At 36.7% G+C, this 18,427-nt stretch overlaps 1 protein-coding gene across 2 annotated transcripts in view; it reads left to right on the top strand.

Annotated features, from left to right (window-relative positions):
• Positions 1-8,623: 8,623 nt before the first annotated feature.
• The window catches only part of FAM241A (family with sequence similarity 241 member A), a 109,673-nt gene continuing 99,869 nt past the window's right edge, over positions 8,624-18,427 (top strand). The window contains exons 1-2 of one of the 2 annotated variants that reach the window (XM_031942873.1): positions 8,624-9,427; positions 9,675-10,862. In XM_031942873.1, coding sequence (XP_031798733.1) covers positions 9,089-9,427; positions 9,675-9,890 — 555 coding nt within the window. In that variant the 5' untranslated portion in view covers positions 8,624-9,088 and the 3' untranslated portion in view covers positions 9,891-10,862. Of the gene's footprint in view, positions 9,428-9,674; positions 10,863-18,427 lie in introns of those variants that run through there. The other variant, XM_031942872.1, reaches the window with a different exon arrangement.

The following is an 18,427-nucleotide window of genomic DNA, read 5'->3' as shown; positions in this document are numbered from 1 at the left end:
ATCTGTAAAAACGGAGTGAAGAAGAAAATAGCAAATCTTTGTCAAGAAAACCCCACAAAGAGTTGGACACCACCGAACAACCAAAAAAATGTCTACTATGCATCAGACACTGTGCTAAGACTGGAGATACAAAGAAATGGAGGAGAAAGCTAGTCCCTGCTTTCAAAAAGTTTACAATCTAATAGGAAAGATGCTTAAAATCAGTATGTGTGCACATATGTGTACATATGTATGTGCATGCCTATATATGTGAGTTTGGGGAGATTTGGTGAGAGATACATGGCTCAGGAGGAAAAACAAGTATAGAGTGCTACAGTGAGAATTAGGAGACCTGAGTTCTAATTCTAGATCTGCTAACTATTTCAGGAGTTTTTCATGTGTTTTTTGCCAAGGAACTCTTTGACACTCTGGTAAAGCATGTGAATTTCTTCTCAAAATAATGTTTTTAAGTAATTGAAGGAAATGCTAAATTTCAGTTAAAGATGAATAAAAATAAACATGTAATTTTCTTTCCTAAAGACCTTTAAGGACTCCCTTAAATCAATCCATGGACCTTGTATGATTTTTAAAATGTTGTATGATTTGGGACAAATCATTTAACCTAGAACCCTTATGCTTAGTTTCTTCCTTAATTATAATCATTTTTAATGATCAACAAGAAATATTTACTCTTTCATAAAAATTTTGAAAAAAACTAAATTATATATATATATGTGTGTATATATATATATATATATATATATATATATATATTGCTTTGGTTAAGAGAATAATAAAGCAAGGTATATAAAGCACAAGGCAGAAGAGACTTGGGAAAAAGAAATAGGAGTATCTTAGTATAGTAAAATCTAAAGAAAAAAAAAGGAAGTCTTTACTAAACTAGTTAGGAGAAAGTTTCTTGGTCTGATCTAAGACAATACTATAAAGAAAGCTGATTTTTTAAAGAGACAAAAAGTAGAGACATAATTTGGAATTCTTTCATATCAGGTTGAGGAGAAGAAGGATAGATTAGGAGTTGAGATGCCATAAAGGTTACTGGAAAGGGGATGTAGCAATTATGAATTTACAAGAGAGGCTACCCTGTCTCCCCTCCCACTCACCCCCATTCTCTGATCCCCCTTTCCCCCTTCCCCCCTCCCTTCTCTGCCCCTCATCAAAGTCAGTGAATAACACATAAAAGTCTGAGGAAAAGGAGGAATATGGGTACCATGGCAACGGCATAAGGGATAAAGCTGAGTAAGGCAATGGTGCCTTGATGGGTAGCACAGATAGATAGAGGAATTTAAGATTTGAGGGTAGCAGTGTCCCAGGCACTAAACCCCTGAAATGTCAGCACTCTGGAGAAAAGTCACATTTGTCTTAATCTAGTTATGGCTCTGCCAAAAAGAACAACTATAGTCCAGAAATAATCTCAATTTGGAAGACAAAAACAGGGGTGAAATAACAGATGTAAAGCACTTTGCAAACTTTAAAGTGCCATATAAATGCCGTTCATTATTATTGCTGTTATTGTCTTTATTAGCCTCTAGTCCCTAGACCTCCATGCTAATGATTACTTCATTCCTATTATACTTTTGCTGAACTCAGAGTTTACAGAAGAATACAGTACAGGAGTATGTTGATTCAAGCCAATTCCAATATATTTGTGATGGAGAGAGCCAGTTGCATCCAGAGAGAGAACTATGGGGACTGAATGTGGATTACAACATAGTATTTTCACTTTTTTTGTTGTTTCCTTGCTTGTTTTTTCTTTATCATTTTTTTCCCTTTTTGATCTGATTTTTCTTGTGCAGCATGATAAATGTGGAAATATGTTTAGAAGAACTGCATGGTTAACTTATATTGGATTATTAGGGGCTAGAGGGAGGGAGAAAAATTTGGAACACAAGATTTTTCAGGAATGAATGTTGAAAACTATCTTTGCAAAAAGATATTTTGAAAAATAAAAAGCTATTATTTTTTAAAAGGAGTATGTTGGTAAATGTTTAGTAATGTGGCTTTCAGAGAAGGTTGAGTGGGAGGGAAATATATCCACATATACTTTTAAGTTTAATCTGAATTACTTATACTTTCCTAAGTCTAGACAAAACAATAATTCAAGCACTAATCTGTATCTATTGCTGATTTCTCACACAAAATTTTAATAATCAGTCTTCAAATGCTAGTTAAAGCTGGCTCTAGCACATTCCTGGACAAAGCAACTACAATATAAAAATCTCTCTCAAAATTACATGGAACCCTATTCAACAAGTCTAATAAATTCTCACTACCTATATTAAGGTAGCTTCTTTTATACTAAAAAAAAAAAAGATATGTTTTTATTTATTTGATTTATTATGTAATTCTCATTAAGTCCAAGAACTCTAGGAACTTCTGTGCCCTCAAACCACAAACACACTGTTTTGAGCTCAACCTTTATGGTGAAAATTAAATGGAACAATCTTTATGAAGAAAGGGCCTAATATGCTTACCACCAACCAAACAATAGCCTTGAGAAGAATAGCAGTACCCTTGATTTGTCAAGATCACTCCTTCACTTTACTTCCAATCTGTTCAGCAGCCACAGTTAGAGAAGTAACCCTTGTAGATATGTGACCTGGCAATGGTCCTCTGCAGATATATAACTCCTGTCTCCTCAGCAAAAACCTAGAAAAGAATATTCTTGACACCAAAGGCTGTGTCACTGTCAAATGATTCAATATCAGAAATAGATATGGCTTTATTAATAGAAATTACATTAAAGAAGATGTATCACTATTTTCTTTTTCCCTGAACCCCCAAGAACTGTGGGGCTTTTCCATGTGATTTGAAATTTAAACTTCCATATGAGCTATCTCTCTTTAGCAGAATATGAAGAGCAGAAATTATGCTGTTTTTCTAGTGGTATTCTGGAAGCTTTGTAAAATATATTTTGTTGTTGTTTAATATAGCAAGCATTTAATAAATGCTTCCCCCCCCCCATCAATTTCCCTTGTTCTCTTTTACACTTCTGTTCTCTTTTACTAATTTCTTGTCATCTGTCTCCATAGAAGCTGGAATCACCCTAATCCTAAAAAAAAGAAAAGCCTTCCTGTGACCTTTTTATACCCTCCACCTAACCTATCTTGTTTTCCTTCTCTCTTTCACCATTAAACTTCTTGAAAAAGTTGTTTTCACTCAACATTTTCTTATCACCCACTCTTACCAATCCATGCAATCTGGCTTCTGTTCTCATCGCTGTATTGAAATTGATCTCATTCTAATAGCTAAATTCTTTGACTTTTTTTTCAGTCCTCATCTTCTTTGATGACCTTACCTAGATACTTTTTTAAAATGTCCTGATTCTAGAAACAGAATACTCTTCTAGTTTTCCTCCTAGTCCACTAACTGATGGTTCTTGTCTCTTTGCTCTCTTATAATATCCTTAAAACCTCTATGTGGATATCCTCCAAGATTCTGTCATTGACCTTCTACTCCTAACCATGTACAACTTTCTTCTTTGATAGTCCCATTTACTCCGATACTTCAATTGCTATCTCTAAGCATATGACTCATAAATCTATTTCAATCCTGACTTCTTTTTCCATCAGCACAGAAGATTTAATATATGCAGAAGAAAAAATTGTCTTTCCACCTGAACCTATTTCTTCTTGTGAATTAAGTCCAATCAGCAGTCAATAAACATTAAACACTAACTATATAACAGATACTAGAGATACAAAATCAAACAATCATTCCCTGCTCTCAAGAAACTCACTATCTAGTGGAAGAGACAAAATATAAACAACAATACACAAAGAAAACATATGCAAAATAATTGGAGATAATTAATAGAGGGAAGGTTAAGGGGGCTAGGGGAAAGGATTCTTGCATAAGGTGGGATTTTGTAGGGAGAGAATTCTAGATATCAGGGAACCGCCCTTAAAAAACTGTCTTGAGCTCAAGATAATGTTACAGAATACACGAGGGGAGTAAGGTATTAGATGACCATAAAGGTAATGATGTGCCAAATTATGAGGGACTTTAAATACCAAACAAAGGAGGTAATGGTGAAGCACTGGAATTCATTGAATAATAAATGATGATGACATAGTCAAGACCTAATGTGACAATTGAATAAAGGCTAGATTAAAATGGATAGACACTTAAGGCAAGAAAACCAGTCACAAGTTTATAGCAAAAGTTCACTCATGAGGTGAGGAGAGCCTGCACTGGAGCAGCAACAGTATCAAAAAAAAAAAAAAAAAAAGTAGACTGTATGAAAGATGTTGGCTAAATAGAATCAACAAGAGTTGGAAACAGATTGGCTATGGAAGTGGGAAAGAGTGAGCAATCAAAGATGACAAAGTAAGCATGGATGATTGAGAGTACTGGTAGTGCCCTCACCAATAACAGGAAAATTAGGAAGAATAGGAGGGCATGGTGGGAAAGACAATGAATTCAGAATTCACTGTTTCTGAGGATTATACCACACTTTTACCCAAACTCTCATGTTCAGAACTTTGGTGTTATTTCTTATTCTTCCTTCTTCCCTGCCTATCATATGGACCCCATTACTGATTACTGCTGATTCCACCTCAACTTTTATGTTGATTATGCCCAACTCCATTTCCACGATCAACATCTCATTACTATCAGCCTAGACAACTCTGAAGCCTCTTTACTGGTCTTCCTACTACCATTCTACTCTCTCATCTAGCCTTCTCATCAAATTCTTCATATTTATCTTCCTCAAACTTTCCTCTGCTCAGAAATCTTCCATAGTTTCTCACTGTTTACTGAACAAAGTTTGAATCTTTTGCCTAAAATTCAAGATCCCTCCAAAATTGTAACTCATTGACCTTTCAAGCCTTATCTCCTATAATGGTCCTCTATAGATTCTAAATTCTAGTTCAGTGGTTCTCAAAGTGAGATTCAGTACTCTAAAACCCTTTCCGGGAGCTTTGAAGTCAAAACCAATTTTTAAAAATACTAAGATCTTTTAATTTGCAGTACAGTAAATATTGATATATAACCCACATAAACAAAAGCTCTTGAGGGCTCAAGAATTTTCACAAATGTTGAAGGAGTCCTGAGTCTAAAGAGTTTGAAAACTTCTTCCAGCCAAATTAAACTCCTTTCTCTAGAATACAGTCTGAGCTTTCTTGTTTTGTATCTTACTCATTCTTCAGCTGTCCCCTTATTTTCTTGTCAATTTTCTATATATCTTTCAAAACCCAATTCAAATACTACTTAACCCCATGTACCAAATCCTCTAGGTGCTAATTTACCCTGTCTTATATAACATAAAACTATGGAAGATGTTGAGAAAAGGGCAAACAAAATAGTTAAAGACATCTAGATCACAACACATAAGTAATTGAAACTCTTTAGCCTAGAGAAAAAAATATCTGGAGAGGGGATACATGGAGCAGAGCAAGGCCAAAATAGATGCAGTGCAGTGAATGGATTATTGAACTTGAAATTACAACTTGAACATGAATCCTCACTCTATTATTTATTATCTATAGAAACCTGGAAAAGTTGGATTAGATGACCTGTAAGATTTTTTTCACTCTAACTTGGACACTAACTCTTGTGTCTTCAGGCAAATGCAGGACTGTCATGTGAAAAACAAATTACATATGCTCTTCTTAATCACTGAACAAAACTTAAAACAAAGTGTATAAGTTTCACAGAGGTAAATTGAGTTTTGATTTCAAGGGGGGGAAAAGCAAATCTAGAAACTGAGCCAATTTTCCAAAATGGAATGGGCTGGAAAATAGTGGGATCCCCCTTGGAAGAGATCTTCAAAGCAAGACCACTAGTAGAATGTGTTATGGAGAAAATTCTTGGTTAAAAATCAAGCCTGGAGAATAAGCAGTTTTTGGAGCAAAGAGATAAAGAGAGTAGGAAGTAGTGAAGATAAAGAGAGCACAAGGAAGATGAGGATTGAAAAGGGGACCACCGGCTTTAGCTATTATTTGAAATTTATTTAAGGTATGTCACACCTAATACTCTGAACAACAGTTTCCTGATTTGAATTTCATTTACTGCTTGATATGTCTCAAACTTTGAACATATTTAAGTAGGCACACAATATATAATTGAAACAAAGATGGAAAAGACCTGAAGCTACTTAATCTAGTGCCCACTTTTTTTACAATAAAAGAAACTGAGACCCAAGGTTAAGTGATTTGCCCAAACTCATCCAGGTAGTAACTACTAGAGCCAGTACTCTTAATACTATATTAGGAAGTCTCCAATAAATGAAAGGGTATAAAAAGTAAAAAAAATATGAATTTTTTTTTAATTTCAAGATCTAGAGTGAAATGAAACTCTTCTGTACCTCTCATATATTATATATGTATATACATATATATTATATATAATATAGGAATTTTACACTAATGCTGTCTCAAAACTGTATCGACCCATAGGTTGATGCAAAATGTCATTGGAGAGAGTATATATTACTTAGCCATCCCAAAATGCAATAATGCTTCCTATGTTCCTTAGGGTTGTAACAGTTTTCCAGAACTCTGATTTTTTTTTCTCCAAAAACAGAATCAGTCAGATCTTATTATAAATACTATTAATACTTAAGCCAAATTTTCAGCAATAAAATGTACTGACATCCGGAAAAAAAAAAAAAAAAAGAATTAAGTCCCAAAGAAACTTTATCTTCATGGTGGCATTAAATTCTATGTATTGAATTTTGAATATACTCCTTCATGCTTTAATGACTTTTGGAAAGAGAAGAAAACATTTTTCCTCCTTTTTATTCAATGCTAGTCAATAACATTTCCTAACCCTCTCTTGCCGAGAAGGAACAAGTCTTTTCTAATGGTATATATATAAAGGTATACACTTGCCTCTGGGATTAAAAATTGGTTTGAGGGTGTTTGAAACCAGCCAGAAGCAGAAAGGGTATATCCCCTTTCTTCTGCAAAGATTTGTTCCTGTGGGCTATAAGAAGGGATGCAAGAATCAGGTTGCTGGGGGATTAAAGATTCCATAGTCTGGGGAATGGGCAGCAACTTCAGCAGCTAAATCTGCAAACCTATTACTCTTGGCTTGAAGTGAATCTCCCTTCTGGTGTCCTTTATAAAATATGATGAAACCTCTCTGGGTTTGTAGCTGTAGAATTTCTCCTGCATATTTAATAGAATTTTTTACTGTCAAAATTTCCCTTTCTTTCTATATAGCCCCATGAGCATGCAAAATATGAAAACCATATTTGGAGTCAGTATAGATGTTCACTCTCATTCTCTTGCCCAGTTCCAAAGCTCTGATTAAGGCAATGAGTTTCTGGGTAGAAGTCCTAGGGGGCAATGGTTTAGCTTCCAGGGCGCTATTGAGGGTAAGACTCCTACTAATAAGCCACTGACCCCCTTTGAATTCTAAAATGCTTTGGTGTAGATTTTGAGGCTTCTCAATTAAAAGGGCCATTGCTCTAAGGCACAAGAGCTGGAGGCCAAGAGAAATTTGAATTTAGCAATCTAATCTAAGTAAATCTATCTCTCAACAATGGTTTTTATTCTTTGCCAACAGAAGTAAACTAAATCATCTACTTAAGAATTTTAGAGCTGATAGAGACCTTTAAGATCACCTAGTCTAAATCTTGATCCTGGTGCCAGAGAATCATAATTCAAATACAACCTCTGATAACTGTGTATACTTGGGCAATTTAAATTGAATTTAATTTTCTAACCTGTAAAATAAGAGGATTGGCTTAAATAACCTTTGAAGTCCTTTTACTTTAGTTCTATGATGATATGGTCCTTTATTTTATAGATAAAGAAACAGAAGCTTGTTGGGGAGAGGTGAATTCACTTGCTTGAGGTCCCACAAGTTAGCTTAATGACAAAATGCAGCCAAATTCCAGGTCTTTTAAACTGCCAGTTCAGTGCTTTTCCATGACTTTATTTCCAGAGCTAATTTTCTAACTGCATTCCAGTGAAGTTAAATGTTAGTAAAAAGAAAGGGGAAATGTGTGTTGGATGGGGGGAGGAGGGAAGAGGACAAGGGCAACCAATACAAAAAGGGAAATTCTGGAGGAGACAGAAAGAGAAATAGGGAAAAATGGGGGAAAAGAGGGTAATAGAGAGAGAAAAAAAACCAAGAGAATAGCGGAAAAGGGAAGAAAGACAAATGGAGAAAAACTGGAGAAAAGGAAAAAGAAAAAAAGGTATAGAAAAAGAGATAGAAAGACAGAAACAGAGATAGAGAGACCAGAGAGGGAAAAGGAGAAAGGAAAAGAAATGAAGAAAATCTGGGAAAGGGAAAAGGGTAGATATGGGGGGAAGGGATGAGGGGAGAGGAGAAACAGATAGAAAGATACAGAAAGAAAAGGAAATGGGGAAAGAAAGAAAAAGAAAGAGAAAAAAGGGGAGAGAGGAAAAGAAGGGAAATGAGAAAAAAAGGGTGAGGGAAAAAGTCAAAAGCAGAAAGAAGAGAAAGGGGGAAGAGAGTAAAAAAAGGTTAAATTGGAGACAAGAAAAGTGAAGGAGTGAAAGAGATGAGAAAAAATTTTGTTGAGTTTTAAAAAGTGAAAATAAAAATAAGAGGGGAAGTAACGGGGAGGTAGAGAAAAAGAGAGCAGGGATGCAAAAAACAGGAGAGAAACAGAAAGAGAAAGGGGATAGAAAAAAGAGGAGCAGTGGAGGGAAAGGAGGAGAAAAGCAGAATAAAGAATGGAAGGAACAGATTAGAAAGGGGTATAAGGAAGAAAGACATGAAGAGGTAAAGAGAAGAAAGTGAGAGGGAATAGAAAGGTAAGTGGAAAGAGCCTCACTGCCAGCCTCAGGAATGGCTTTTATCTGAGCTAGGGTAACCCTAAATCCCGCCTCCATGACTCCTCCTTTCCTCAATTCCTTGGGACTCCGCCCCAGGGGCAGTGCTTCCGATTTCAGAGGCGGGGCTTGTGAGTGCCTGAAGGAGCGCGGGACAGAGCCTCTCACTTCTGTCCCTGGGGGCCGGCCAGCCAGGGCGGGGCTGGGCGGAGCGTCTATTCCGTAAGGCTCTCCTCCACCCCCCGCCCCGAGCCGAGCCGCCGGCGCCCTCCGGCTCAACGACTTGTCAACAGTCGCGGGGGTCCGGGAAGGAAGCTTAGGAAGCGGGCGAGGCCATGCGTGCGTCCCGGATCCCTTCCCAACTGGACTGCCAGACTTGGCTCCAGGGAGGGGGCGGGATGTGCTCCGCAGAGGAGCTGCTACGCGGCGCGGGCGGGGACGGGGAGCTGAACGAGGACGGGGACGGAGCCGACTCTGGGCTGGAGGGGCCGGAGCCGGAGCCGGGGCCGGGGCCAACGCCCGGGAAGACGACGGAGCAGGAGGGCGGCAGCCAGAGCCTGCTTGCCTGCCTTCCAGAGCAGCAGCAGCAGCAGCAGCAGGCTTGGCAGCGCGGGCGGCCGCGACAGCCACAGCAGCGTGGTCTTGGAAGAGGCGGCCAGGAGCAGCCGGAGCAGGTGAGCTTGTGAGCAAATGGGCGAGTTGGGTGGGAGCCCTCAGGAGCTGCCCGCCGGCTGTGCCAGCGCATGCCCGGCGCTGGGCGGGACGGAGCGGAGCGCAACATTGCTCCAACCCAGACGCCAGGGAAGTTTCACTCTTGGCGGACTCCAAGCCCCGGTCCCTCGGCCTCGGACTCTGTGCCCGCCGCGAGTCTGGGGGTGGGGTGGGGAAGGAAGGACGCCGCTCTCTCTGTTCCTTGTCCAGGGTCCGCCCGGGGACTGCGTCACGCGGGGAGTTTGTGAGCATCTGGGTCAAGTTGTGTGCGTGGACCAGACCCTAGAGGGGGTGCAGCATTCCTGCTTTCCATCGCCACCTGCAGCGAGGTGCAGTGAATGGAAAAAAGTGGAGTCCCTGAACTCAGTTCGAAGCCCAGCTCTGCCACTTCTGTTTTCTTGGGCCTGTCGCTTATACCCTCTCTGAATCTCCATTTCCTCGTAGGATAAAAAGAAGAAAACTGAGCTAAGTGATTTCAAAAGTCCCTTCCAGCTCTCACATTTCGTGATTTTATACGTGCCAGTATACATTGCATACAATCCATCTCTGAATTATGGTTCTTTGTATACATACCATATATGTATGGTTTATAGGTGTATACTATACACACACTATAAACATGTATTTTATACATGTCTCTCTCTCTATATATATATACAATACACATATGGTAGATAAAGAGTCACATATGTTTATGCAAAGAATACATATCTAATGCAAATACAAAAAAATGATAGTTAAGAAATATGTATATATATGCACTATATATATGTGTGTTATATATACAAAGAATAATGTGTATACATAGAAACGTATACTATATATCATATCTATATGCATGTGTGGTACAGTATAGTTTGTAAGCATTTATTAAACTAATACAGTGTGCCAGGTGCTGTACCTAAGCTCTTGGGAAATGAAAGGCAAAAACAGTCCCTGTTCTCAAGGAACTTACATTCTAATGGAGGAGACAAAATGTGCAAATAATGCATTACACAAGATATGTACAGAGTAAATTGGAGGTGAGCTTAATGGGAAGGCACTAACTAACATCAAAGGAGGCAGGAAAGGTAGAATGAAGAGGTGATTTTAGTTTTAAAAAAAAAAAGTGAAGAAGAAAATGATAATTTAAAGACCCTGAGAAATAGGTCATTCTCATACTTATCCACCAGAATATTTCACCTACCCTGTTCTAGAGAGGACTAAGGTCTTATATCTGGTCTTAAGTCCTTTCTAGTCCAGATTCTTTTTTTCTTTTTTCTTAGAGACCCCAAACAACTGGTTATCACCTTTTATTTCACATTTATATGTATGTCTTTTGCCTTTCTTTGTATGTCCCATGCTTAGCCCAGTACTTGGTATGTAGTAGGTGCTTAATAAATGTTTTTTTAATCCACATGTATATCTATACCGAATCCAGTGTTCTTTCCCCTCCCCCTCCAGGCATTTGGGGTTAAGTGACTTGCCCAGAGTCACACAACTAGGAAGTGTTGTCCTCCTGACTTCAGGGGTGGTGCTTTATCCACTGCACAACATAGCTGTCCCTCCAATGTTCTTTTCACTTTACCGTGTAATCAGGAGATCTGGATGAGAATCCTGGATTTCCATACTTGTGCAAATCACTTTAATTTCTCTAGGCCTCACTTTCGTCAGAGTAAAAAGAGGGAATTGAGCATGATGATCTCAAAAGTCCCAACTGCCATGCCATTTTATAATTCTATGTATTATTACACACTTGTATACATATGCCCACAAATACTATGTTTTGTGTGTGAAGGTATGTTCAGGAACTGAAACTGCAAACAGCTGCCTTTTAATATTGAGCAAGTTATTTCTAGTCTTTGAAAACAAATAGAATTGCAAGCTGATAAAGAAAAAGATGCGTTGGGTTTATGTTGGTATCAAAGTTGAAAGGGAACTGAGATAAGGGAAAATGAGAAAGTGGGCAGCTCACATTCTTACCAATCTGCTTCGTCCTGTAATATTCTCAGTATATAATCAAAGCAATGCAAAGAGAATGGAGCAAAGGTTGAAGTGAATTTTGACCAGTAAATACAATAATTTTTAGCATGAAAAATTACCTACATAGCTTAGTTACTAATTATATTAGTTGGCAGGAATATAATTTGTTGTATATTACACTTGATTTCCCTACATAATATATGAGCTTTGTTTATTTTACCTTTCTTTATATCACCAGCACTTGTCACTGCCTGGCACATAACAGCCACTAATTGCTTATTTACCAATTAACAGACCTGTTTTCTAACCTCCCTTAGACACTTCTAAATTAGACTCCATTTTTAAATTAAAAAAGATATATTCCAACCAAGATAAATTATTTTAGCATAGAAAACAAAATTTAGAAAATATGTTTTTAAAAAAGCAACCAAAAAGATATATTTTAGCACCATATTCAACTTTTACAATTTATTTATCACTGTTGACTATGGAGGAGATAATGATTAAAGCCAAGAACTGGTAACCAGGATTGTTCTAAGCCTCTTCCTGGCACCTTCTCTAAGTCTGTTGAAGTAACTCAGTAACAAAAAGAATGATTTTCTTATACTTTAAATCCTGAAATGGAAAAATGAAGCATAGGAATCAGAAATGTAATTGAATGGACCTCCCAGTAGGTGGATATCTGAGAGGGAAATTCAGGTTGTGAATTCCTAATAAAGGATCATGTTTGCAGTAAAGTACTTGTTTTATGTTCTTTCATGAGCCCTTCATAACTCTGTGAGGCCAGTGCTGTTATTCTTAGCCCCATTTTACAGATAAACTGAGGCAGAAAGCGATTAAGGGATTTGCCCAGGATCATGTGGCTAGAAGTCCCAAACTATGATCTTTGTGACCCTGATAGGCTAGGTACCACTCCACTTAGCAATTTTTACAAAGGACAATTTGTTGCTCATATAGGTGAATCCTCATTTGTATCCCTTATGTTATTAACATTTATTTATAACAAAAAAAGAAAAAAATGAGCAGGAGAGTAGAGGAATATACTTAGTAGTATTAGAGATTTTGTATATCACTATAAAACATACCTATCTTTCCTTCACTTTATAAATGCAAAGTTAACTATAAGCTTTTGAATGTAAATACATCATTTCATTTGGCAGCTGAAAGTGTTTAGCCACGCCCATTAGCATTTTATAATACTGTATTTGAAAACTATGATGGAATTATGATTGATTTACTCAATCAATATTACAGCTCTTTCTTTATTCCTATACCAATACTGTTCAATATTTCTTAGTCTGAAGTCAGAACATTACAATTCATTGCACTTAGAGACTGCATTCATTCTTAGCAATCAGAAATAAATTCTGGGCGAAAAGCAACATTTTTTACAAGCTGTTTTCATCATAAAGTGTTATCTATGAAATGACATAGCTTTGGAAAGCAGTGAATAAAAAACAAAAACAACCCAGAAAACTATTAGTTTGTGGTATTCTTTTTCAGCTCCCAAATGGGCACCAAGTTATTGAGAAGAATGAGCTGAATTGCATTTTCATGGATCCCAAGCTGTTTCCTCACAGGGAAAACTCAACTTTAAAAAAAAAAACAAAAAACAAAAAAAAAAAAACATTCTCTCTCAATGAATTTTTGACTGTGAAATATGGAACAACATCATGAAATCTCTAAAGAATCAGAATTATGAGTGACGCAAAGGGCAGTGGATGGTTGTAAGTAGACTGTGGAAGCAGGAAATTACCAATGAAAAAAAGATTAGCCTTGGTGCTAACCTGGAATGTAAAAATACTTGGGAAAAGGTAGTCTGGCTGTGTAATTAAATCTCTTTTTTGAGGTTGTTGTTTAGTTATTTTCAGTTATGTCCAAACTTCCTGATCAGATTTGTGGTTTTCTTGCCAAGGTAGTGGATTGATTTATCATTTTCTTCTCTAGTTCATTTTACAGATGAGAAAGCTGAGGCAAACAGGATTAAGTGATTTGCCCAGAATTAGAGAAACACAGTTAAGTGTATGAGGTCAGATTTGAACACAGATGACTTCCTAACTCCAGGCCCAGCACTGTTTCAGTGGAATCACCTAGCTATGCAAATCTTCCATAAAAGATTTTTTTTTGGGGGGGGTGGGGAGACTTAGAAAATTGTTGTAATATCTTGACTTGAAAGCCAATTGGATTTAAGTGAAGCAAAGCCGATCAAAATCATTAGCCTTATTCTCTCCTTCAGAGTAATTGGAATCCAATGGCAAGATATATGTCAAGAAAACTATTGGCCCTGGATGCAGTGGGAGGACTTTGGCTTTTTTAAGCTAAATTATTCTCAATTCCTTCTAACTTCACAAATCCAGCTTTTCCTGTGTACCAGAAAAAGGGGGCAGAATGAGGTAGAAGACCACTTAGGAAACTATTATAATAATCTGGATGACTAGATGAGGATGTGATTGATGCCAGCAAGGAAGCTTACAGGAAAACAGAGAGATTAAGGAAAAAGAATCATAGAACTTGGCAACTAATTTGTTATGAGGAACTAGAAGAGACAAAGATTACACCAAACCTTGATGACTAGATCTAGAGAAAGGGAAATTAAAGGTGTGGAGCAGGTTTTAGGGAAGAGATGAATAACTAGGAAATTAGGCACACTTGGAAACAAGGTGAGTTTGCTGTATAATCTATGCTTAGTACCTGCATTTCTTTAGGACTCAGGATAAAATTAGCTGAAAATGCATCAGTTCTGGAGAGCTCCCATATCCAAGAGATCACAACTCCACCCTAGTTATCGGAGTATTCGAAATGTCATCTCTTAAAGATGTGGGTTATAAGTCAAGATGTCCCTCTAGTAAAAGACAATATGTTATAAATGGTGATTAGGTTACTGAACCAGCCCACAGAGGTACATTTAACCCATAATGTCACTGAACTAATAACTAGCCTAAATTATTGGTGTTAGAAACAATGAGCCACATGGTTAAAAAAGAAGGCTGAAGAGGCTCGCCTTTCCCTTCCAGATGGGGGACCAGCTCTAGGCAAAACTAAAAGATATTTTATGACACAATATACCTATGTGTGGCTCTTTCCTACTAATTACTGCCTGCTCTCCTTCCTCCAAATCTTCCAATATGCCTTTATGCCCTACTAATTAGTTGTATTGAATGAGGTGGAGGAGAGCAATCAAGACCCTTTTCCAACTGCTTTCACCTATTAATCCTGCAAGACTCATTTTATCACACCTCCTTCAAGGAGATTTCTTAGCTCTTGGTATTGCTTTGGCACAGTGGATTAGAGCAGTCTTTTCAACTGAGAAGTTTTTATGAGGTCCCGGGCATATAGGTATATAAAATAGATATACAAATCAAACATTTACTGATAATAATTTTGTGGCTCCACATTCAGTTTTGAGATGTCATATGGGGTCACAACCACAGTTTAAGGAGCTTCGGATTGGAGCACCAGGTTTGGAGTCAGAAAGACCTAAATTCAAGTCTGGCAAGGAAATGGCAAAATACTCCAGTACCTTTGCTCAAGAAAATCCAAATGGGATCACAAAGAGTTAGATATGACTAAAATGGAAGAACAACAATGTGCTCTCAAAACAATCCATGCTTCCAACTTATACCCTTTATCTTCTTTTTCTTCTTCTAAAGCAGAATTCTCCTCTTACTTCACCGTAGCTAGAACTAGCTGTTGGAAAGAAATCAGTCTTATTGAACTAATTCATTTTTGTTGTTCGTCATTTCTTTCACATCCAACTCTTCTTAAGATTTTCTTGGCAAAAATGTTGGAGTGGTTTGCCAGTTCCTTCTCCAGCTCATTTTATAGATAAGGAAACTGAGGCAAACAGGGTTAAGTGACTTTCCCAGGGTTGCAAAGCTAGTAAATATGTGAAGCCAGATTTGAATTCAGAAAGATGAGTTTTCCTGATTCCAAGCCCAGTGCTGTATCCACTATGCCACCTAGACTGCCTTCAAAATAATTTATACTAATGTGTGTATAAGAGCACCAATTTTGTTGAAGGACTTATTTTTAAAATTTAAAAATTAGATTAGTAATAGATGTTGGAAAAAACCTTCAGATTTCTAATTAGTAGAATCAGCTCTGAAATTCTGACAGGCAGAGGAAAGAACTCTGATTTGAAGTTGAAGACCAAGGTTCAATCAATTCTACTACGATATTAGGATGTAGAGTCAGTTCATAAGAAAAGGAAATGGGCCTTTCAAAGGATAACAAGAAGCTTTAGCAAGTAACAACCTTTATTGGAACTCACTTTCCTCCTCTATAATGACCTCTAATGTCCCTTTCAGATTTAAATTCATGATCCTAGTTTTGCTTTTGAGTCCATAGATTTTTTAGAATGACAGTTTTTAGGGTTTGTTTTCCCATAATAGCATATATGACAGGATCTACAGTGGAAAGGTAGAGAGGGTATCATCAATTATGTAACACCTATAGTTATTAATTTAATTACCTTGTTTACTAACTTCCTATTTAAATTTAAATTTTTAACTTATAATTCTTAAGATTAGCCTCTGTAAATAGGCATGATTCTAAGGTAAATTAAGAGGGGCAGTAATTATAATTTTATGTAAATTGAAAAGCTTGGGCAGAGCACATTTATTACCCAACCATCTCTTATCTCTTTGGGGGCGGTGGGGTTCTCACTCTTAGGCTGGATCTGATTCAGTCTGTATGGAAGTTGGAATGGAATGAAATAGCAGACTATTCGACAGGATGTTTCCTTAGCCATATCATGGCGTAGATAATCCAACAAGAATACAACACTGCTTCAGGTAGAGACGGGTTCCTCTCACCCCCACATCCCCTGTCTCCATACAAAAACTGTCTGATCAGCAGTGTATATTGGGTGTGATGACTCAGAGGGCTAACTCTCAGGATCACTGAATCTTTCTGGGCTAGCCTTTTATCCTGGAAGTCCACCTAGAAGCCAGTCAGTTCTTTGGGGATAACTATGTATTTTGTATATATTATTTTTATTTATATTTTATATTTAGTCTTAGCTACAATTTATTTTATTTGTAATAGTGTTTTTTCCAAATTACATGTCAAGACCATTTTTAGCATTCATTTTTGTTGAATTCCAAATTTTTCTCCCTTCCTCCCTTCCTGTCTCCCAAAAATATAGGCAATTTTATGTTATAAATGTGCTATTATGTTAAATATATTTCCATACTTACTACAGTTATGAAAGAAGAAAAAATCAAAAGAGGGAAAAACACAAAAAAGAATAAAATGGAGGGAAATATTTCAATCTGCATTTAGAATCTATCAGTTTTTTATCTGGACGTGGATAGCATTTTCTTTCATGAGTCCTTGTACTTGTCTTAGATCACTGTGTTGCTGAGATCTGAGTTTGATCTTCACACAGTGTTGATGATACTGTGGACAATGCTTCCTGGTTCTGCTCATTTCACTTTGCATCAGTTTGTATAAATCTTTCTAGGTTTTTTCTGAAATCTGCCTGTTTTTCATCTCTTATTGAATAATAGTATTCTATTACATTAATATACCATAGCTTGTTCAGCCATTCCCCAACTGATGAACATCTCATTTTCTAATATCTTGTCACCATGAAAAGATTTGCTATAAATGTTTTGGCACATGTAGATCCTTTTCTCTTTTTTATGATCTCTTTGGAAAAGAGACCTAATAATGATATTGCCAGATCAAAAGATCCTCATAGTTTGTTTGTCCTTTGGGCATAGTTCCAAATTGCTTTCCAGAATGGTTAGATCAGTTTACAACTTGATCAATTATGACACATTAGTGTCCCAATTTTCCTACATCCTCCCTGACAATTATCATTTTCCTTTTTTGTCACACTAGTCAGTCTGATCAATGTATTGTAGTACCTCAGAGTTGTTTTAATTACATTTCTCTAATCAAAAGTGATCTAGAGCACATCTTCATATGCCTATAAATAGTTTTGAGTTCTTCAACTAAATATTGCCTAGTCATATCCTTAGGCTATTTTTCAATTGGGGAATATCTTATATTCTAATAAATGTGACTCAGTTCTATATATATTTGAGAAATGAGGCCTTTATTAAAGATACTTGCTATAGAGATTGTTTCCCAGCTTTATGTGTTCCTTCTTATCTCAATTGTATTGGTTTTGTTTGTACAAAAGCTTTTTATTTTAATATAATCAAAATTATCTATTTTACATTTTATAATGCTATCTCTGGTTTGCTAATGAATTCTTCCCTTTCCTATAGATCTGGCTTAATAATTTGTTTATGGTGTCACCTTTATATATAGATCATGTATCCACACTAGTTTGTGTCCTATTGTTTTCTCATTTTCCTGGCAGTTTTTGTCAGATAGTGAGTTCCTATATTAAAGGCTGTAATCTTTGAGTTTATCTAACAGTAAGTTAATATGGTCATTGACTAGTGTGTTTTATATACTTAATCTATTCTATTAATCCATCATTCTATTTCTTAACCATTACCACATAGTTTTGATGATAACTGTTTGATAATATAGTTTAACTTCTACTGGGCCACTTTTCCTCTGTGTGTAGGGGGAAGGGAGTTGGGGATGTGAATTTTTCTTCCTATGAATTCCCTTGATGTTCTTGATCTTTTGTTCTTCCAGATGAATCTTGTTTGTTTGTTTGTTTGTTTTTTTCTAGTTCTACAAATTATTTTTTGGTAGTTTGGTATGGCATGAGTAAATTTATTTAGTCAGAATTGTCATTTTATTATATTGCCTCAGTCTACTTCAGCAATTGATATTATTTCAGTTGTTTAGATATGATTTTATTTGTGTGAATAGTGTTTTGTAATTTCTTGATATGTAGATTCCCAAATATTTCATATTGTTTACACGTGTTTAAATGGAATTTCTCTATCTTTTCCTTTGGTGGTTATATAAAGAAATGCTGATGATTAATGCGGGTTTATCTTATATCCTGTAACTTTGCCAGAGTCGTTAGTTATTTCAAGTAGTTTTAAAATTTATTTTCTTGGATTCTC

The sequence above is a fragment of the Sarcophilus harrisii genome, chromosome 6, assembly GCF_902635505.1.
Source record: "Sarcophilus harrisii chromosome 6, mSarHar1.11, whole genome shotgun sequence".
NCBI lineage: Eukaryota > Metazoa > Chordata > Mammalia > Dasyuromorphia > Dasyuridae > Sarcophilus > Sarcophilus harrisii.
This window is presented reverse-complemented; position numbering and strand designations above follow the sequence as displayed.